The sequence below is a fragment of the Triticum urartu genome, chromosome 4A, assembly GCF_056163025.1.
Source record: "Triticum urartu cultivar PI428250 chromosome 4A, HENAU_Tu73, whole genome shotgun sequence".
Classification (NCBI taxonomy): domain Eukaryota; kingdom Viridiplantae; phylum Streptophyta; class Magnoliopsida; order Poales; family Poaceae; genus Triticum; species Triticum urartu.
The window spans coordinates 570179446-570203121 of NC_141876.1; the positions used below are offsets into that span (position 1 = coordinate 570179446).

The window sequence follows — 23676 nt, forward strand, 5'->3', positions numbered from 1 at the left end:
GGGGATTGTTTTAGTTTAATTTGGCATGAAGTGATTACTAGATTTTGTTCGCAAAGCTCAGATCGTTGATTGACTAATTTTGTTGGCACCCTACAGACTCACGGGTGTTTTCATTTACGAGTCTATGTATATAGCTTTGCAAAACCCATGTGTGCCCAACCATCGTGTATATAAAGAGGCCCGTAGCCATTCTTCCACACGTAAATCGCAGCTCTGGGTGAGCACTCGATGAACTCTCACGTTAACACGCGATTCCAAAACATCCAGTCGGCTACATGTGGCCTGGATTGCATGGTCCTTCCGCGTGCGAGCCACTTTCGGCCACGATCGACCGTGTTGATCATGCGGAGGCCGCTCGTGGCATCTTGCACTATGGCCACTCCAGAGAGGGTCCGTAGCTTCGAGCCATCGGAGTGGGATGACTTCTTCGTACAACACGATCCAAAGCTACCCGAGGTACTCAAGTTTTAAATATATATATACTGTATATTCTATTAGCTAGCCTTCAATAATCCTTAACCCGTGCAACCGCACAGGCACAGACTGTAATTTTGAACTCAGACATTTACAATATGCGCCAATTTGTATATGTATTAGAAATATCTTGTGAAATTAGAAATTAGCTTATTAGAGATTATTGTGTATGGAGGCGTTTGGTAGACCTTTTCACGTTTTCTGGGAGTCTAGCTCAATGGAGCTCTGGGCCATGTTCTTCATGTCGTTTGGTCGTCTGTATTTACCGTAGTCCGCATCCTCCCCCCTAGTGTAAATTGCACTTAGCCTGCGAGAGCCTGATTGAACTTGATGCAGTCTAACAGACGTCTCAGGTTGCTTGCTTTCAACAATTTTAGTTACTACACGATATTTCGGTTTATTGTCAGGTAACCGGGTTTCCCAGCACCCCTCTAAATATGCTTAGAGCAACCCTAACATATTCTCCATGCCCGCAGCTTTCAAAAAGAATTAGTGCAGTCCAAAAAAGTTTGAAAGCCGCGGGGCATACGTGCAAACTAAGATTCACCTTATCTTACCCTTAAAAAAAAGCTCTTTTTTTTGCATATGTTCAAAATCTGTACTTGGTTTGGCATCAACTTTTAACCAAACTTTGAACAAATCCACACCAAAATTTACATGATAGTTAGGTGCTCAGGCACATTTTTAGATGACAATAAATATCTAGAAGGACATTTTCATACACTAACATCTAGATAGATAAATAGGCAAGCAATGTCACTAATTGACATTGCTAACTATGACGACCTTCGAGATCGATTGGCGTCTAGTCGGAGTCGGAGTCCAACCCCTCGCCAGAGGCCCACTGGCGACGACACTTGATATCCAAACGTGACCGCTGGAATGTGTAGTGGAGCTCGCGTTCCTCGCGCTAGCAAACGGCGAGGCCATGGATGTCCTCGAGCGACCTCCAACTCCCGATTCTCCTCCATGAGGATGTGAAAGGTGTCCTCGTCACAGATGGATTACTCGAGTGACATTTCCAAATGGCGCTATTCATCCATCTCATCTAGGAGCACGTGGACGGGTTCATCGAAGTCGACCTCGAAGTCCAAGTCGCCGGAGTCAATGACGAGGACGACGATGGCGCAAGATTCACCGACCCCGCGAGAAGAGGACTACAACCCACTGCCACGGAATCTCGAGGCTCCGGCAAACCATCCATGAGATCTCAATGTATACCTTGCATTGAATCCATTAGTTGAGCAATATTAAATGACAAAATAGTAGCAAAGATCTCGATGAATAACAAAGGGGATCGACGGGCATTCTTTCGATGCGGTTGTATCACCTTGATAAATCAATTCAATGAAATGTCCTTTATCGAAAAAAACAACAACAGATGCTTGCAGCAAGGATGGAAACCAGCTGCTTCTGGCGGGCTCTTTATCTGTCCAGGCTCCTCTCTTTTCTGTTTTTCTCATGTCTCCTATTTCACGATGTCTTATTCCTTTTTCCTTGAATAAAATAAGATAATAAGGTTGTTTATTAGATTATAGTACGTATACAGGAGAATAATGATTATAGATCAACATAAACGAGGCAAAAAAACATAGTACATAGTTTTCTAAAGGAAAAAACCTACATAAGTTAGTGATTCCTTATTTTGAATCACAACCCCCCCCCCCCCCCCCCGGCCCAACTTTTAAAGACAAGGCAAAATAGCCATCAGATCAATGTACCCCACCTCTCGGCCACAACCATTAGTAGTTGCAACAGAATTTTTACAATTTCATCATAAACAAAGTTTGCAGGAGAAACAGGACATAAAACAGGGATACAACACCACGAAAGTAATCCTATCAAATGTCCCTAAGATGAACCATGCCAAGCTATCCTAAGAAGCTCCGCACTGCGATGATCGAGCAATCTTAGACATTTGAGAAGTAGAGTAGCCTGAGCATCGGTACACATGATCTTCCATTGAAGAACCAAAGAACCTACCAAACTTGGGATGCACTTCAAGATTTGCCATCTTCGCCCCTGAAACACAAATTCATTGCGCGAGGTCCATAAGCCCCACAAGGTAGCAGAGATGAAAATAATAATTGCATCAAACTGTTTCTTTTGACTCCCAAAAGAGTACAAGGAATTAAACGGGTATGGTACAGGAATGCCAAGTATTTCAGCAATGATTATCCAAGTATTTTTTGCAACAATGTAATCAAATAAAAGGTTCTTAATGGATTCTAGCTCATTACCAAACACACAAGTGTGATCAGAAACATAACAACATTTAGCTAAATTATCACTATTCAAAATTTTGTGATGAAGGATAAGCCACAAGAAAACATGTATATTAGGTGGCACATTGATTTTCAAAATACGGTCTTTTAGGTTAGAAAATGCACCATCAAACTTGATCATTTTTTAGAAGGATTTAGCAGAGTAGGAGCTAGAGGGCTCAAGTAACCAAACAGGAGTATCATTATCAGAAGGCAGTACCCTTGTTTTTATAAGAGACACGAAATCAAACCATCCTTTTAGAATTTTCTCATGCACACATCTCCTAAAAATGATTTTCAGAACAACACCATCCCTGACCTAGGCAAAAATAGCATCTTATTACTAGCAAATCTCAAAAATATCCTAGAACAAGGTTTTAAGTGAGCAATCATCAATCAAAATATCATGCCCGAAGGGAATGTTGTGACCATTGCCCAGTTTCCATTTATAGAGAAGATTTAGCAGCAGCAAAGGCCCAGGATATACTTTTCCAAAAGCGAGATCCCAAACCAGGTTTAGCCCAAAGATATTGGGTTCGTTTGTACCAGATTTGAAACTTAGAAGCTTCTTTCAATCATTGGGTCTATCATCAAGGAATCTTTTACTCTAAGAGGCAAGTACAACCATGTTAAAATCCCTAGGATTAGGGACCCCCATGCCACCAAATTCATTTGTTCTAGATATGAGTCCTGAGTTAGCCAGATGGTATTTGTGGTCATCCCCATATTTCCCCAAAAGAAGTGGCGCATCTGTGAAATAATGGCCTCAATATCCTTTCAAGGGAACACCCAAATTTGAAGGGAAAAGAACCACTGTGACAGCAGAAGATTTGGGCAAAACAATTAGTCAGATCTTCATCTACATGAATAGTGTGAAGGTCACTTTTATGGAAATTAATTCTTAAACCAGAAATATTTCCAAAACAAGAGAGAATCCACTTCAAATTCCTAGCATGGTCCATGGAGCCATCCAAGAAAAGCATGGCGTCATCTACATATTGTAGGTAGACCACTGTTGGAAACATAGTAGAAAACAAAAAAATCGCCCTACGATCACCCAGGAACAATATGAAGACGCATATAAGGTTTGGATCACGATTGTTACCAAGAGTGCACCGGAAGTAGATGAGTCGGTGTAGATCATACTTGGAGTCCTTCAAGCCGTAGATGAACGATCCCGCGAACCATCCATGAACGATCCCTCGAATGGAATATCGAAAGCACGACCTCTCTACTTGGTTGCAAGCATACGGTCTTCACAATCCCGCAGTGCTTCGCCGTCCAGAGTTAATCATCGCCGAAGAATTAGAGGAGGAGGTTGGAACCACACTGGGCTTCCAATTATGAGGATTAGAGGCACTAGGTCTACCTCTAATTAGATCAACTAGGATCAATTAGAACTAGAGGAGAATCCAAACTTGGGTATACAAAAGGGCCAATACGTCATGTATATATAGGTTAGAGGGGGAGGGAGGGGCTGCCACCAAGGAGGGAAAGTCCCTACTTGGGATGCTTCCTCCTCCCCCACTCCAATTCGGCCTCCCCTATAGGAAAGGGGGGCGCCACTTCCTTATGGGCCATGGTGGCAAATACTCTTTCCACTATTTGGCCTTTTAAGGCCCGTTGACGTTAAATTGAATAAAAGCCTTCTAAAAATTACTATAGTCTTTTATTATTAATTTAAAATCACCAAAAAAAATTTCACCTATATATTATTTATCGAGAATACCTGGCATTGCCCGGTAAACTCTGAAACCCTTCTGGTAACCCCAAAATGCTTCCAGTTTCTCTGGGAACTATTCAGAATATTCACAAAAATATTTCGCAGATAAATCCTCGATACTCCCATCCTACTAACACTTAGCAGATTGTGATTACATTAAGCTTCTGACCTCGTAGGTTCGGTAAAACATAGATATGAATGAAACTCCTTCGTTCGTGGACGTCCATATCGATCCCTATGATTACACGAATGACATTCGAGTGAACCTTTGGTTATCATGTGATGTTCCCCTTGCCTCGCGATACTTTACAAAAACCCAAGGTGAGATATATCGGTATCCTCTTGAGTCATACACATGCTCACTATACTGATCTCCTCGTTACCGGTTTTCTTCTTCTTTCTCGTTGACATGTTCCGGCATCCCCGTGACGTTGTCACCTGTGTCTGGCTAGACAATGATGGATGCCATCACACCGAGAGGGTACTAAGAATATATCTCCATCGTCGGAGAGCAAATTCCACTCTCGAACTATCGTGTCCCTTGCCAGACTATCCGATGCACATGTAAGTTGTCGTTATGATCACCATGTTACAGATGACGTTTGAGCGACCCCAAAGCTCATCGTATGGTAATAAGTGACTATGATACTCTCATGGTCTAAGGAACTAACTAAAACACACGTTAACACTTAGTATTATAACAATTGACTTATGACGATTTATCTAAAAGTATAACAAACAAGATTTGGATCAATTCAATATGATCGTTCTTCTAACATCATACTCTCAAAATTATTTGAGACTATAGTTACTCTTAACGATATCTCAAGATCAAGAAAACGTGATCACGAACAACACTTGAGCTAGTCTTAGAGGCGAGACTAGGAATCTTATTTTATCGTTTATCGTTTATCGTTCGACACATGCATATGAGTTTTTCACTGAATCACATATTCAAGGATCATAGCTGTTATAACATAGAATATAAACTCGTAATTATGAACACGGAAAGGTAATAATAGAATATTATTGCCTCTAGGGCATACTCCCAACAACCACACCTCTAGGAATAACATGAGGAAGAAGACTAGAGATCAAACTATGATGAAAAGCTTTGGAGAGCATCTTAGAGAAGACATCAACAACTAAGTTGGACAGCGAAGGAGACAGAGGATTTCCTTGTTTAAGTCCTTTGCCCCCAAAAAAGTGAGCCCCATGGTGCCATTAATTCTCACAGACAAAAAACTTTGAAATAGAGTACTACATATCCACCCAATCCATTTACTCCCAAAGCCTCTAGAAGTGAGCAATTCCCAACTCACTCTGCCATAAACTTTCTCATAGTCAACTTTCAAAATGTAAACACTGGTACTGGTCCTATGAATCCCATGTATTACCTCATGAGCCATAACAACACTCTCTAATATAAACTTCCCTTTAATGAAGTAGTTTGATCAGTAGACATAAGTGTGTCACAAATAAGTGAAACTCTAGTCGTCATAGCTTTAGTAAAAATCTTGATGGCACATTTACTCACGATAACAGGGTGAAATTTCTTCATTTCTTTGGCATGCGGCTCTTTAGGAATCAAAGTAATAACTGCAAAGTTAAGACGGTAGAAATCTACACCCCAGCCTGAAACCTAACCAACCACATATGAAGTGATTCCTTTTGGTTAACATTAACACATCTGTGCTTTTATGCATGTAGATATTTGAAGAGAAAATGAGAGTGAAAGCTGACAAATTGAAGGAGGACATCAACTTGTTGTTCAACAATACTATGGTAGAACAATTGACTTTATTGGATGCACTCCAACGTCTTGGAATAGATCACCTTTTCCAAGAACAAATCAACACCGTGATTAACGAAATCTACGAGAGTGAATCCAATAGTTCTAGCCTCTATGAGGTTGCTCTTCGATTTTGCTTGCTTAGAGAGCATGGACTTTGGATATCTCCGGGTATCTATCATATTTCCATTTTTGTATTTGCTAACGTCTGTAAAAAAAAAAGTACAGCTCGAAAGTAACATCTGCGTGGAAGGGGGAGACCAACAGGGCCCTCGCGCACCCAATATTTTAGTTTTGCTTGCATTATGCATATGAATAGTGGCAAAAAATTTATTTACTCCTTTGACCGCCCCCATCAGCATAAAAAAAATTGGTAGTCCTCTTCGGGCCGATGTGCTTGGATGCCGCTCCATGTGTCGGCACGGGGCGCACGCCGCGTCCGATGCTTGCTCCATCGCAGCTAGTGGCCTTGTCACCTTCTAGGCTTCTCTTTCGCAGCTCCACCAGGCCTCCTGCGCTACCCGACCAGCAGCTCGCATGAAGGAGGCTAAGAGGAAGTTGGCCGATGCGTTTGTATTGTCCTCAGAGACCAGGAAGAGAGCACATGACTAGTAGCTTGTGCCTACAACAGATCTTGGAAGGGGGTACCCTAGCTAGCCGCCAACGTCATGTCCTTCCAGTGTCCTCCTCCCATGGCTACCTGCCTACTGGGCTCAATTTTTGTAGCACACACTTCTGCCTTTTATGTACTCCTCATCTCACCAGAACACAATACAACACATGCTAGTTAGTGGAGTATAACTAGCAGACAACCACTTCCCCACTAACTAACATTCACACACTCACACATGGTCTCCGCCCCCGACGCGACCCTGGGATACTTCGTTCGGCTTGGTGCTGATGCAATTCCTGTGCATGACCATCTATCTAGCACTCCTGAGTTGGAGCTCCACTTACTTTGTTCTACACTTGACCTCATGCGGTTCCCTGTGGTAAGACGAGCGGACCCTAGCCTAGGGAGGGTGTCTTCAGTTCAAGGCAGGGGCAGTGTACCATATGATCAAAAGGTCCAGCTGCGAACTCCCCCTACATGGCTTCAATTGGGACAGCTTGATGCCCCTCAAGGTCAAGGTTCGCCTGGATTATACGACATGGTAACACTCGTACACATGCCTTCCTTCATCCAGTCGGTTGCCTTGACTATGACGACTACCTTTTCTTTTTTTTAGAACAAAGATGCCAGGGACATCCGGCTTTAAATTAATAAAGCCTTCAACATAGGCAGCGTAGCACAAGCACATAACCCACACTTTGCAACAGACCAAAAGCAAAAAAGTCCAGGAGAGCAAACTAAACCGGAGACGGAAATAAGTACGATACAGGGCGCGACCGGCCTAGCGAAACGAGCACGCAGGCTCGGCTGAAAGTAGAACCAAAAGGGGCTGCCCATCCCTATGATCCAGCAGACGACACGGACGACGGGGCGCGGGACTCGGCGTAGACAGAGCGGAGGCGGTTAATCGCATGACGATGAAGATCAGAGTCCTGTTGCCTTCCCAGCGGTGTCCATTGCTGCAAGAACACGATGCATTTGAAGATAACGTCAGCAGGGTGCGAGGGAAAAACACCCTCAATGGTAAGTTTGTTACGAATATGCCAGATAGCCCATAACATGGCCGCCGCACACGTCCACATGACCCGTCGCGACGAGCCATGGAGCGAAGACAAGGAAGACACCAGCGCGGCACGGGAGCGGGGGTCCCAATCCACCCCCGCGGCATCGCGAACCGCACTCCAAGCGAAACGCGACAGAGGGCACCGGAAGAAGGCGTGATCCGCATCTTCCGGCACCCCACACAAAGCGCAAGGGCCAGAGGCGGGGCCATTGCGCTTGGCAAGGTTGATCGAGGTAGGAAGGCGGTCTTGGCAAAGTTGCCATAAAAAGACTTTGATCTTTAGAGGGATTTTAGCCTTCCATAGCCCCATGACAGCCGAAGGAACCTGGCCGCGGGTAAGCTCTCTGTATAAGGACTTGACAGAAAATTTGCCAGAGCAAGAAAGCCTTCAAGAGACCGTGTCCGCGGAGTCAGACAGGGGAACATCCGCAATCAGCGCCCGAAGGCGATCCCACTCCGCCATCTCCGGCCCCGTTAGTTCTCTCCGAAAATTGATGTAGGGTGGAGATGAGCTAAGGGCCGAAGCAACCAATTGGTTGGGCTCAACAGCAATGGAGTAGAGTTGGCGAAATTCGGACCAAAGGGGTTGTTGGCCAATCCAAAGGTCAAGACAAAACCGCGTGGAGCGTCCGTTGTTAACCCCGAACTTCGCACCCCTGGCGAAGAAGGGTTTAAGGGCTTGAATGGAGTTCCAGAAGGGGGACCCACGAGGGGCCGCCTCAAAGAAACTCCCATTCGGGAAGTATTTCGCACGGAGAAGGTCGATCCAGAGGCCAGTCTCACCCTGAGACATCTTCCAGATCCATTTGCACATGAGTGCAATGTTCATCAGCTTGGAGTTGATGATCCCAAGGCCCCCCTGGGCTTTAGGTCTGCAAACGGCCTGCCATTTAACCATATGGTATTTCCGTTTAGGACCCGCTCCTTCCCAAAAGAAGCGGGACCGCGGGGTATCCAACTTAATGTGTACCCCGTCCGCCAGCATGAACAAACCCATGGCAGACATAGGTAAGGATGAGAGGCTGGAGTTGGTTAATATAAGTCTAGCCCCTGAAGACATAAATATCCCTCTCCACGGACACACCCTATCCGCTACCTTGGAGGTGAGAGGTTCCCAATCAGCGATCGAACACTTCTTCGCCGCGATCGGGAGGCCGAGGTATGTGAACGGAAATTGGCCAAGTTTGCAATTGAGCAAGTTGGCAACCCGCTGGCTCTCAGCCATGTCCATCCCTATGGACATTACTTCACATTTGTGAAAGTTGATTTTTAGCCCCGACATGAGTTCGAAACACAGCAGAATGGCTTTGACCGTTGCAATACTGTGAGTGTCGGGCTCGAAAAGGAGGAGTGTGTCGTCCGCGTATTGCAGGTGAGACACACCCCCCCCCCCCCCGGGATCAGGTTGCCCACCACTCCCCTGATGTGGTCAGCCATACGGGCTTTGTCTAGCATGGCGCCCAAGGCATCGGCCACAAAATTAAACAGCAACGGCGAGGCTGGGTCCCCTTGCCGCAGCCCACGCTTGTTGCGAAAGAAGTTCCCTACTTCTCCGTTCACCGCAATCGCCGTTTGGCCTCCCAAGACCAATTGCATCATACGGTGAACCCAAACCGACGAGAATCCCCGGTCCAGGAGAACCTGTCGGAGAAACTCCCAGTTCACGCGGTCGTAAGCCTTTTCGAAGTCCAGTTTCAGTAGGATCGCGGGCTGACGAGCACGTTTAAGGGAGTGCACAATCTCATTTAAGGCCAGCGGCCCTTCCAAGATGTTGCGCCCCCGAATAAAGGCCAATTGGTTCCTACTAATAATACGGTGAGCTACCGGAGTCAGGCGGGTCGAGCAAGCTTCCGCACAAATTTTAAACGGGACATTAATCAATGCAATAGGACGAAAGAGCCTAATATGATCCGCGCCCGGAACTTTGGGGATCAGAGAGAGAACCCCAAAGTTTAGGCGAGAGATATCTACCGTTCCCCGCATAAAACCATTGCAAACGTCAAAAATAGGCCCTTTGAGCACTTGCCAGAACCGTTTGAACATCGCCACCGGCCACCCATCCGGCCCGGGAGCGGTGTCCGATTTCATGCCCAGCGTCGCCTTGTCAATCTCTTCCGGGGTGAAGGCCAGACCCAGGCCCTCATTTTCCGCATCCGTGACCCGCAACGCAGGGTCCCACACGTCCGCCCTAAGCCGGGCACGGGATTCCTCCCTGGAACCCATGAGATGGATGTAAAAATCGTAAATGTGCCGTACGATATCCTGTTGCCGCAAAATGAGCCCCTGCTCAGATTGCAAGCGCAGGATTGCACATTTGCGACGACGGCCATTTGCATAGGCGTGAAAATACTTGGTATTCGCGTCACCCTTGAGCGTCCACTTGATTCCTCCACGTCTACGCCAGTACTCCTCCTCAGCCCGGAGGAGGGACTCAACCTAGGCCTCAAGCGCGTAGCGCTGAGCCCATTCTTGCTCCGAGAAGGTCTGCACGTCCGCCACAGCGTCCATCTGAGCAAGGTCTGCAATCAAACGCGAGCGAAGCAACTTATCGTCGCGCCCCTGGTTAGCCCCCCACCCTTTAAGGGCCGCACGCAGGCCCGCGCCTGCAGCAATCCAGAACTCTATCGGCCCGCGTACGCGCCCGATCCGGGCGACGCAATTCTCCCAATTCGAAAGGAAGATTTGCTCAAAGTCCGGAGACTCTAACCACGCGGTTTCAAAGAAGAAACGAGGACTGCGTTTTAGCCTTTCTTCCCCCGAGGAGAGAATGAGGGGGACGTGGTCCGAGCCTATCCTCGTTTCGGCGTGCAAGGAGCAAAGAGGAAACAGCGCCTCCCACTCCGGGGACATAAAAACCCTGTCCAAAACCGACCACACCGGTGTAAGTTGTTTGTTGGTCCAGGTATAGCGTGCCCCCACGCGAGCCACTTCCCTAAGGGCCATAGCTGCAATTGCACTATTAAACATGGACACCCTTGTCCAATTAATAATACCATTGTTTTTATCCGCTCCCGAACGGATTAAGTTGAAATCCCCTCCCACAAGCAGAGGAAGGTTTCGCGTTCCCAAAGACGCAACCTTTGCCTGGAGTTCTCCCAAGAACTCGAGCGAGCGCGAGTGATCGGCCGGGCCGTAAACCACAATCACCTCCCACTCGCGGAGAGTTGCACGGTGGCGCACGTGGGCCGACAAAAAGAAGCGGCCAGCATCCCATGCCACCACCTCCAGGCAAACTAGGTTGATGCCTAGCAACATGCCTCCCGAGTGCTCGACCGACGGCACCCAATGCCAAACAAAACGCTCCAGCGGGTCAACAGTTAGCAGGTCCCGATGATTGAAATCGGTCTTGATGGTTTCCTACAAGCCAACTACGTCGATCGCCTCGTTTCGAATGAACTCTTTTAGCTGGGTCCTCCTCCCAGCGTGGCCAAAGCCCCGGATATTCCAAAATATGTAACGCATTAGATAATGCGATTGCGGAGGCGGATACCGCGAGCGGTCACCGCTTTGGCCACGCGCCGTGTCTTGGCAAGACGACGGTTGGAGGGGGACGACGCAGCCCCTGCTGCTCTGTCCTCCTAATCGGGCTGCGCAACAGTCACCAGAGAAGCCCCTGCTTCTTCTGCGACTGGCGCAACGCGGGCCAACGCTGCCTGGGCGAGCGCGGCCTGCGCGATTTCCTTAGCGTGGATAAGAGAAAGAACTTCACGCGCTTCCCCCTTGTCAGACATCCTAACACCACTATCCGCTAAGATACCCCCCAAGCACTCATCAGAATAATCGTCGAAGATCGTAAAGCGGGGCATGGGATTACCTTCAGTTTCCAGGTTCTTCTGGGCCTGCAGGAGTTGGGCGCGTTGGAGGGCAGGCAGGTTGCCCTTGGCACCCTTCGGGCGGGAGCTCGCCCGCTCCTGCGTCGCCGTGGACGTCACCACCGCCTTGGAGCGCTTGGCCGTAGAAACGGGCGCCACCTTTGCCACCTCCACTCGAAGCGCATCAGAAGCGGGAGGGGAGATGACCGACGGAGAACCACCCACCGGACCCCCTGGAGAGGCCAGCGCCATCACCACCGGCCGCTGCGGGGCAGGCGTGCTCCCACAGCCCGAGGGTGGGCTCGCCGGTGCCACGAAGGGAGTCTTGCGGCCCGTCGGGCATTCATGGAGAATCGTGCACCTCTTCTTGGAGTGCCCCCATTTACGTCTTATGTGGGTGCATATCCTCGGCTGTCGCCCCTTGTCTGTCGTTTGCACAATGGAAAAGTTTGGTGCGCCTTCTCTGCCTGTCACCCCTCCTGGAGTCGTCCTCTCCTCAGCACGATGATGTGCTCTGCCCTTTCGGTAGTCTAGAAGTCTAGGAAACATATGGTGTTCGATAACATCCATACCTCGGATCTTTACTTGGGACATTCGATCCAAGAGAATCTTCTCTTGTGGATCATCTGGCCCCCTCCCGCGTAGACTATACACCGTTGCTTCAGTGGTGTGTGGATGTTTGTAGCTGATCCCCCCCCCCCCCCCCCCGGTCTCACGGAGTATATGTAATGTACGAGCATTGACATTTTATTAATACAATATTAAGGTGGGCGATCACCCCACATTGACTGTTCAAAATACGTATGGTCAAGCCACTACTGGCTTGATCCAATAATCACTCCACTAGCTACACAGGCACTTATGCATGTTGTTCCTAGTCGTGTGGCCGGCAAAGGCACTAGTGGTGCCTGAAGGTGGTGATTTCGCCCAGATCGGATCGTCGCATGCCCTCAAGTGGAGCCGGACGCCGGTGTCCGCGTCCCCATCGGATCGCGTCCATCCTCATGTAGAGGGGGAGGCACAAGCCAAGGAGTCGCGCGGCGATTTGTGACTGCTGCTCCCAGAATTCGCCAGGCTAGAGGAGGCATGTGGCCTTGTCCTTGGCAACACCACCACTCGTGACCACCGTAGTGGACGCGACGCCAACATGGCATGTCGGAGCGGAACAGTGACAATGGCAGGTGTGGGCTGGTGCAAAGCATGGTGGTTTGAGGCTTGTCGGATCTAGCATGATGCATCGAGCATTGGCTCGATCTTATGGAGAGGTTGCGTGTGGCATTCCTCTCCTTCACTAGTTTGCCGTGGCAGCAAAAGCTGACGTGGCCAGTTCCGGCTAGATAGCATGTCGGAGCGGGCACCTTCTCACTTCGTCATCCAAGCGGCACATCAAGCGACGGCGGCTGCTAGATGTTGTTGTGATGCGCACCACAATCATCAGTGGAATGTGGTGTGGCAGTGTTCGGAAGCAATGTGAACAGGCCATAGAGTGGTGGACGAAGACTATGGCAGCAGACATCACAGATGTATTTGCTCTAGGTGAAAACTCATGATCTAGCCTCGATTGACCAGACAGTGTCAACTTGCATGCGTCGTTACCTTGTAGAAGGTGTTGGTTTGAAACTTTATTTTGATGGTGATAGCCCCTGGTATGACATGGTTGGACTACCCAACATCGACATGCAAGCAATAATTTCTTCTTGAAGGCTACGTCTTTTTGTATGTTTTTTGGTGGTAGATGGAGATGTTGTCATGAGACTTGCCCTATGTGGATGGCCTCCAAGTTTTTTTTGTTTGTTAGATGGAGATGATGTCATGAGGCTTGCCCTTGCTGTCATGAGGCATTGTCGCATCGGTGTCGCCGCGTCACCCGTTAGTGAAGGAGTAGTAGTAAAACAGAAGGATTTCCATAAAAAAATGGCACATGCAGAGTTGGGAGCGATTTTACTATAATTCAAAATGGTGCCTAGGCTCATCTACAACCGGTAAGCAGAGAATTAAAGAATAAACAGTACACAAATTTTGAAAAAAAACTGAAATTTTTTGGCATCTGAGATGCTCGTGTGCGCAAGGTGCGTGCAAATTTTTGTGGTGTTTGGACATCCGAGAAATTCATAAAAAGACGACTCTAAATAGTGTTCTTTTTCAAAGTTTCTAGAACACCTGGATTTTTTTTCTTGGCACGAGCTCCTCATATGTTAAGACACCATGAAAATTTGCATGCACCTTGCGCACATGACCATCTTGAATATATAGAAATTTCAGCCTTTTAATACCTTTTTAATTTACTGTTCACCTCAGATGTAACGATCCTAGGTGCAAAATCACCGCTCTCTCGCGACTTTAGCACTAAATTGGATGGTGCACTAAGTTATTTGGTGCATTAAGCCATGCCTAGAGACAGAGACCCCAAAAATGACAGATAACCATCCAGGCACTGGCTTGCCATTCTTAGCAGCTACTCCATGAACTACTCAACTACATGGACTCTTCGGTTTCCTCCCTTTCCGACGGTCCAAGCAACCTCTTCACCGGACCCGATCCCCCCATGGCGGCACGCATTCGCAATGTGCCCATCGCCGACCATGTTCCCATCAAGCTCTCCCACACCGCCAGCAACATCTATGCATGGAAGACCTACTTCAGCCTTCTCTTCAGCGTACAATCTTTGCGACCACCTCGACGGCACCGACAACCTCTTTGTCATGCGCACCGATGCGAGTATATGACCATGAGGTGATTCAGCGTCGATAGTAGGATGGTTTCTTCCTTTATCAGCGAAAGTATGCCCATGAGCTTCTTGACCATGCTGATATGCTTAATTGTAAGCCCATGGCCACGCCTATCGAAGGCCAAGATCTCCTCCACCGACGGTCCTCTAGCTCCGGACGCCTCCTTTTATCCATCTATTGGCGCCCTTCAGTACTTGACACTCACTCGCCCAGAGTTGCAATATGTTGTTCATCGGGTGTGTCTCCACATGCATTCTCCTCGTGATGCTCGCTGGTCCTTGGTGAAGCAGATCTTGTGCTAAATCTATGGTCATATGGATCTTGGCCTCACCTTATCAGCCTCACCCTCCACCGACATTGTTGCGTACTATGATGCTGATTGGGCTCACCGCTCCATGTTTGAATATTGTTTCTTCCTTGGACCCACGCTCATCTCGTGGTCATCTAAGCGATAGCCCACTGTCTCTCGTTCGAGTGCTGAGGTCGAGTATCGCGTCGTGGACAATGCCGTCGCTGGGTGCACGTGACTTCACCAACTCCTCGAGCTATGTTGCCTTGTCAACAAGGCCACTGTGGTGTATTGCGACAATATCTCTACGGTATATCTCTCCGCAAATTTGGTTCACCATCGTCGCACAAAGCACATCGAGCTTGATATTCACTTTGTTCGTGAGTAGGTGGCTCTTGGGAACGTTCGAATATTTCATGCTCCTACAACGCAACAGTTTGCGGATATCATGACGAAGGGCTTACCGACATCCACTTTTGACGAGTTCGGTCTAGTCTTTGCATCTCTAGCAACGACTACATACTTGTATTAGGTGTAGTTGTCCCGCTTGTTTCCCAAGTATATAACATGTAATTAGGATCATTGCTATGGACGGAACTACCCCTGTAGGTGCTATATATGGGCACCCCATGATGTGAATACAATTGTCTCGCATCCAATATCTTTTCTACACTATCGTCCCCATCGATCTCTCTCCCCATCAACTTCTACCTCACCGAGCATGCTAGATGACATGCACAGGGAGACGCCAGAGGCGATGCTGCAAGCCCAGCCGCATCATTGCTATGAGTGGAAACGATGTTGCACATCAGGAAGCAGGCGAGGAAGAACTAGGGGTGGCACAAATCTTTGACTTGCACTTGCACTATCAACATAAGTCCAGCCCACGCTCAACTCGTTCGTGAAACACGATATGCATAGGAGGAGGAACGTGTGTGTATGTGTCCTCTTCTCAACCTCCTAGTGGTGTGTTGAAAACCAAGTCTTATATATTGATCTGAATGGGCTAGTTGTCTTTACGATTTATTTAAGAATTATAATAATTGTTTTATGGGCTTGGTACATATAATTCCAACTGGTTTCATTCAAAATGGTAGTTTGGAAAAAATTGGCACATAGAATTTACTGGTTGGAGCTGTTTAGTAAAGTACAATCCTAGTTAAATGCTTCCATGAAGCTGGTTCAACTTATATTACATCACTTTCTATTGCAGATGTATTCAATAAGTTCAAGGGAGAAGATGGTAGCTTCAACAAGGATATAACTAATGAACCGAGGGGACTGTTAAGTTTATACAATGCAGCTTACCTTTCTGTCAATGGCGAATCTGAACTCGATGAAGCCATGGCCTTTGCAAGGCACCATCTTGAATCTATGAGTGGCAGCCTTAAATACCCTTTATCTGAGCAAGTCAAACGAAGCCTTGAGATACCATTACCAAGGACTCTGAGTAGAGTGGATGCGCCTTATTACATTGAGGAATACAAACAAGAGAAAGCATGCAACCCCTATGTGCTAGAACTTGCAAAGCTCGAATTTAATCTTCTGCAACGTCTTCACCAGCAAGAGCTCAAGGATTTTTGTCGGTACGTATGCGCTGAACATATACAGTTCTATCATGGATGAAAATATATGCATTTAGTTACGATTTAATTATATTTAGATTAATCAGCCATGATTACAAATTGAGCTTATATATCATGATGAATATATAATAAGTAAAAGAGTTAATACAATATCCTATTAACTGATGTATACTTAAGGTGGGGAAATGATCTATATGAAGAAGTGGGACTAAGCTACTCTCGGCATCGTACCGTTGAAATATACCTCTGGTGTTACACAATACACTATGAGAAACAATATGCACATGCACGGATAATCCTTGCCAAGATATGTGTGCTAATATCTCTGCTAGATGACACTTTTGATATGCAAGCTACCTTGGAAGAGGGTCGAAAGATCAACGAAGCGATACAAAGGTTAGTAGTAATCTCCTTTGGTCCTTGAATCTGCCCTCCTCTCGTAGATGGTAGTATTTTATAACTACTCCCTCCGTTTCTATGTTTTTTTAGACATTTTAAATGGACAACAACATATAAATGTATGTAGACATATTTTAGAGTGTAGATCCACTCATTTTGCTCCGTATGTAGTCATTTGCTGGACTCTCTAGAAAGACTTATATTTACGAACAGAGGGAATAATAGTTAGTGATGACTTAAGTACATGCAGATGGGACGAGAGTGCTATCCCTATTTTACCAGTGTACTTAAAAAAATACTATGTCAAGCTGATGAATATCTTCAGAGAGTTGGAGGATGAACTGAAACAAGATCACAAGTACCGCATGGTTTATTCTAGGAAAGCGGTATATATTTATCTACCGGTTTCGTTATCAATTAGTACTATCAAAGATCATATAATTATTGTTCGTAATCTAAAGTTCTCCTCCTGTATATATGCACACAGATCCAAACTCTATGCAGGCATTACCAACAAGAATCTGAATGGTTCCATAGCAATTACATACCAAGCTTTCAAGATCACATCAAGAACTCTGTTATCTCCACAGGTGCTCCAGCTACATTCGTGACTTCACTCATTGGTATGGGCGACGAAGTAACTGAGGAAACATTCCAGTGGGCCATTGGTTGCACCGATGCCGTGAAGGCTTGCAGTGAGGTGGCACGTTTCATGAATGACATGACTGCATTTCAGGTACATATATGTGTGTGCGTGTGCACATTCAATTGTTCATTTACTTGGTGATTATCCTTAAATAATTGTAGAGTAAAGTGAATTGTCTAATTTTGTAAATATTCGTGTGTTCACACTTGACAGCACGGGAAGAACAAACTGGATGTGGCCAGCTCAGTAGATAGCTATATCAACCAACATCATGTTACGGGTGAGGTAGCAATGGCCGCGGTGGGTAAACTGGTTGAAGATGCATGGAAAACTACCAATCAGGCACGATTTGACCGTCGTGCTATGCTCCTGCCTTTAGAACGAATCATCAGACTGACCAAGAGCATGACCTTGATGTACCGTGGCAATATTAACCTGTACACATTCACAAGTGGCAACAAAGACAAGATCCAGCAGCAGTTCATCGAACCTATCCCACTCTAGATTCTCAACATGCATGGATACTCCCTCATTCAATGGACTTATGGATGTGCACCTTGTTGTTATCGAAAAAGACTTTCACCCCATTTCATATATAAAGCACCCTGTTGTTATGTACTTTTGGTTTGAAAATAAGCACATCTGTTTAAAACTTGGCATGTAGGGTTTTTATTTTTTTGCAGGGTAAAAACCTTGGCATGTAGTTACAAATCATACATATACTATTCCCTCCGTTCCAAAATAAATGACCCAATTTTATACTAATTTTATATTAAAGTTAGCACAAAGTTGAGTTATCTATTTTGAAACGGAACGGAGGGAGTATTTACTAAGGAAAATGTTTCCAGCCGGGCCACCGGTCGCTCGTAGCGCCGGTCGCCCGTGTGCCCTCGTTCGACCAAGGCGTCATCTGTCGTCCATGTTGCTGGTCACATCATGCGTGGGGCACACCCCACCGATGTGCATCCTTGTCCCCTCTCCCGACACTCGTTCCTATTCCCTCTCTCTCATCTATTATATTTAGAGACATTTTAATTATGCACTTTTCCAACCCTATCAGGCCATTGTTGTTTTAAACCGTTCACTGCCTCTGTGGCCATTGGATCTGGTTGCAATCCCGCATGAGCTTCGGTGCTGAACAGAGAATGCTAGACAGGCTGGGGCGCATCTATGTATCGCTCGCCGCGATGTCTAGGCACAGCTCGCCTGCAGGGAGTCCGTACTGGGCCGGTCCAATAACCAGTTGTAGCGTCATACTGACATCATTCATATTTTTATTTCATTTTTTCGTTTTCCAGGACATTTTTTTTATTTTTTTACTTTTGTTTATATTTCTGAATATAAACACATAAAATTTTAAAAAACTGTTAATCTTGCATTTGGAAGATGTTAAATATGTATAAAAATATTTTTTACATACACAAAAAAAGTATAACAGGAATGAAAATATTATAAATGTTAATCATGTGTATGAAAATTGTTTGTGACAATTACAAAATGTCACACATTTCAAAAAAAATACGTGTGTGACATTTAAAAAGATGTTTGTACAATGTAAAAAAATGCCAACGTAATTCAAAATAAATGTTTCGTGCGTTCAAAGATAATTTACTTCACAAGTTTCAAAAAGGTGTTCTTGACATTTTCAAAAAATGCTTGTGTAATGTACACAAATTGTTTTCATATTTCAAAAATGCCTTTTATCATCGGAAAAATGTTTCAAAATGTATTTTTTAAATTACATGTATTTGAAATATATTCAACACATGCTTTAATAAAAATATTAAAACTGTATTTGAAAAATGTTAAACGTGCATAAAACATGCTTACATGTATGCGAAAGTGTTCAACGTGTATGAAAATTAGACATGTGTTTAGAAAACAAAAAAATTGACAAAAAAACAAAAAGAAAAGTGAATAAACCAAAAAACAAAAAACCATAGTATAATGAAGAAAATGAATAAGGAAAACTAAAGAAAACCATTAAAAACAAAGAAAACTAAAAAGATAATGAAGAAAAAAGAAAAACCAACGAAAACCGATGAAAAAACAAAGAAACCAAAGAACTAACAACAGAAAGAAAGAAAAAACGGACGGAACCGATCTAACACAGCGACCGGACGCGAACGAGGGAAGGCATAGTAGTCGTCCGCCCATAGGGGATTCGTATTAGGAATCGGTATACAGGCCAGATATATATATCTCGTTGTGCTCTTTTTTAGAGAGAGAAAGCGATATGTCACTTATTGTGAGACCGATCTAACTCTCAGGTCTTCTTCCTCATATATTTGCTTGCGATCTACTTTTCCTTTACATTTTTATTCAGATCTATTAAACCAAAATACAAAAATACTTTGTTGTATTTTATTTTATTTGTAATCTATTATTTTAATCTACTACAATTTTTTGGCATCGTTACCCGAAAGGGATTGACAACCCCTTTAACATGTCGGGTTGCGAGGTGTTGTTATTTGTGTGCAGGTGTTGTTTACGTTGTGTTGCTTGGCTCTCCTACTGGTTCGATAACCTTGGTTTCTTCACTGAGGGAAATACCTACCGTCATTGTGCTGCATCATCCATTCCTCTTTGGGGAAATACTGACGTAGTCCTAGCAGACAGGAGCTTTTCTGGCGCTTTAGTCAGAGAGAAATCAGCTAGCAAGTTGCTGCTCAAGTGAAGAAGCTCAAGTCTGGACCTAAACCTGAGACTGAGTGCTTCTACTGCAAAGAAACTGGTCACTAGAAGCGGAACTGCCCCAAGTATTTTGCATATAAGAAGGATGGCAAAGTGAAAGGTATATTTGCCCCCAGAATTTTTGATGTGGAATGCTACCTAGCATAATTCTCAATGTAATTTTCTTTATTGTGGCATGAATGTTCAGATCCGAAAGATTTAAAATAAAAGTTTAATATTGACATAAAAATAATTATTCTTCAAGCATACTAACAAATCAATTATGTTTTCTCAAAATAACATGGCCAAAGAAAGTTATCCCTACAAAATCATATAGTCTGGCTATGCTCTATCTTCAACACACAAAATATTTAAATCATGCACAATCTTGATGACAAGCCAAGCAATTGTTTTATACTTTTGATGTTCTCAAACTTTTTCAATCTTCACGCAATATATGAGTGTGAGCCTTAGACATAGCACTATATGTGGAATAGAGTGGTGGTTGTGGAGAAGAAAAAAAAAGAAAAGATAGTCTCACATCAACTAGGCATATCAACGGGCTATGAAGATGCCCATCAATAGATATCAATGTGAGTGGGTAGGGATTGCCATGCAACGGATGCACTAGAGCTATAAGTGTATGAAAGCTCAACAAAAAAAAACTAAGTGGGTGTGCATCCAACTCGCTTGCTCACGAAGACCTAAGGCATTTTGAGGAAGCCCATCATTGGAATATACAAGCCAAGTTCTATAATGTAAAATTCCCACTAGTATATGAAAGTGACAACATATGAGATTCTCTATCATGAAGATCATGGTGCTACTTTGAAGCACAAGTGTGGTAAAAGGATAGTAACATTATCCCTTCTCTCTTTTTCTCTCATTTTTTTATTTGGGTCTTTTCTCCTTTTTATGGCTTCCTTTTCTTTTCTTTTCTTTTTTTATTATTTTTCGTCCGGAGTCTCATCCCGACTTGTGGGGGAATCATAGACTCCATCATCCTTTCCTAACTTGGGACAATGCTCTAATAATAATAATCATCACACTTTTATTTACTTACAATTCAAGAATTACAACTCGATACTTAGAACAAAATATGACTATATGAATGTCTCCGCCGGTGTACCGGGATGTGTAATGACTCATGAGTGACATGTATGAAAGAATTATGAACGGTGGCTTTGCCACAAATACGATGTCAACTACATGATCATGTAAAACAATATGACAATGTTGTAACGTGTCATAACAAACGGAACGGTGGTAAGTTGCATGGCAATATATCTCGGAGTGGCTATGGAAATGCCATAATAGGTAGGTATGGTATCTGTTTTGAGGAAGGTATATGGTGGGTTTATGGTACCGGCAAAAGTTGCGCGGTACTAGAGAGGCTAGCAATGGTGGAAGGGTGAGAGTGTGTATAATCCATGGACTCAACATTAGTCATAAAGAACTCATATTCTTATTGCAAAAATCTATTAGTTATCGAAACAAAGTACTACGCGCATGCTCCTAGGGGGATAGATTGGTAGGAAAGGACCATCGCTCGTCCTTGACCGCCACTTATAAGGAAGACAATCAATAAATAAATCATGCTCCGACTTCATCACATAACGGTTCACCATACGTGCATGCTACGGGAATCACAAACTTTAGAACAAGTATTTCTCAAATTCACAACTACCCAACTGTCATGACTCTAATATCACCATCTTCATATCTCAAAACAATCATTAAGTATCAAACTTCTCATAGTATTCAATGCACTTTTTATGAAAGTTTTTTTTTATTATACCCATCTTGGATGCCTATCATATTAGGACTAATTTTATAACCAAAGAAAATTACCATGCAGTTCTAAAAGATTCTCAAAATAATATAAGTGAAGCATGAGAGATCAATAATTTCTATAAAATAAAACCACCACCGTGTTCTAAAAGATATAAGTGAAGCATAGAGCAAAATTATCTAGCTCAAAAGATATAAGTGAAGCACATAGAGTATTCTAATAAATTCCAATTCATGTGTGTCATTCCTAAAAGGTGTGTACAGCAAGGATGATTGTGGTAAACTAAAAAGCAAAGACTCAAATCGTACAAGATGCTCCAAGCAAAACACATATCATGTGGTGAATAAAAATATAGCCTCAAATAAAGTTACTGATGGAAGAAGACAAAAGAGGGGATGCCTTCTGGGGCATCCCCAAGCTTAGGCTTTTGGTTGTCCTTAAATTTTACCTTGGGGTGCCTTGGGCATCCCCAAGCTTAGGCTCTTGCCACTCCTTATTCCAAAATCCATCAAATCTTTACCCAAAACTTGAAAACTTCACAACACAAAACTCAACAAAAAATCTCATGATCTCCGTTAGTATAAGAAAACAAACCACCACTTAAGGTACTGTAATGAACTCATTATTTATTTATATTGGTGTTAAACCTACTGTATTTAAACTTCTCTATGGTTCATACCCTCCGATACTAGCCATAGATGCATCAAAATAAGCAAACAACACACGAAAAATAGAATCTGTCAAAAACAGAACAGTCTGTAGTAATCTGTAGGTTTCGAATACTTCTGTAACCCCAAAAATTCTGAAATAAATTGTTGGACGTGAGGAATTTGTCTATTAATCATCTGCAAAAAGAATCAACCTAATCTCACTCTCTAGTAAATAATGGCAGCAAATCTCGTGAGTGCTAAAGTTTCTATTTTCAACAGCAAGGTCGGTAAAACTTCCCCCAAGTCTTCCGAAAGGTTCTACTTGGCACAAACACTAGATGAATTATTTATTACTAAACAGAACCAAAAATCAAGAAACAAAAATAAAATGTGGCTGCCTCCCAACAAGCGTTATCGTTTAGCGCCCCTAGCTAGGCATAAAAATAGGAATAGATCTAGGTATTGCCATGATAACGATAAGGTAGATCATGAAAACTCATTATGTCTTCTTTATAAAAAAAGGACTGCTTCTATGGGAGGACGGCCGGCTTTGTAGCGACCAGACCTCAAACGGTCCAATCTCTATGCTTCGGTGTCATCCCTGGATCAGTAATGCTGACACCACACAGTACTTGAAGGATTTATAACAGAGTAGCAATCACACACTTATTACATCGAGTGTCTCAAAACAGAACTTATTACAATAAATATGGCTTAAGGCCATCTAATAACGATAACAGCGGAAGGCTTGGAAGATAAGTGAGTCCATCAACTCCAACGGCATCACTGAGTATAGAACCACGACCTAAAGGCACCTTAATCGTCGTCTGAAAAGTCTGCAACATTAACGTTGCAGCCCGAAACGGGTCAGCACATGGAATATGCTGTCAATGTAACACATAGAGAGTAATGGAATGAAATAAGCTATTCTATATGCATATATGGCTGGTGGAAAGCTCTATGGTTACAGTTTTCCGTAAAGCCAATTTTCCCTACTGCAAAGGAATACATTTTATTTAACTATCATGGTAGTTGTTAAACATTGAGAATGGTTGACAGCATTCTCAATCCCAATTAAGCATCTTCCTTTAAAAAACCCAACAATTAACTTTAGAGTAACATGATGAGATTAACATGATAATCCAGGTACTAGATACTCAAGATGCCCATA

General features: G+C 44.2%; 1 protein-coding gene across 1 annotated transcript; it reads left to right on the top strand.

Annotated features, from left to right (window-relative positions):
* The first annotated feature begins 363 nt into the window (after positions 1-363).
* Positions 364-17894, top strand: LOC125531232 (tau-cadinol synthase-like). Its single transcript, XM_087519838.1, has 7 exons — positions 364-456; positions 6172-6424; positions 15973-16345; positions 16523-16741; positions 16995-17130; positions 17232-17480; positions 17604-17894. Exons 1-7 carry the CDS (start codon positions 373-375, stop codon positions 17892-17894), a joined length of 1605 nt encoding a protein of 534 aa, XP_087375964.1. The 5' UTR covers positions 364-372.
* The last annotated feature ends 5782 nt before the right edge of the window (positions 17895-23676 follow it).

Bases quoted from the DNA above. Each gene is read 5' to 3' on its own strand.
- LOC125531232 (XM_087519838.1), top strand. From the start codon at position 373: ATGGCCACTCCAGAGAGGGTCCGTAGCTTCGAGCCATCGGAGTGGGAT. The intron at 16,346-16,522 runs GTACGTATGCGC...TGTATACTTAAG, and splicing joins GAGCTCAAGGATTTTTGTCG to GTGGGGAAATGATCTATATG. The intron at 17,481-17,603 runs GTACATATATGT...CACACTTGACAG, and splicing joins ATGACATGACTGCATTTCAG to CACGGGAAGAACAAACTGGA.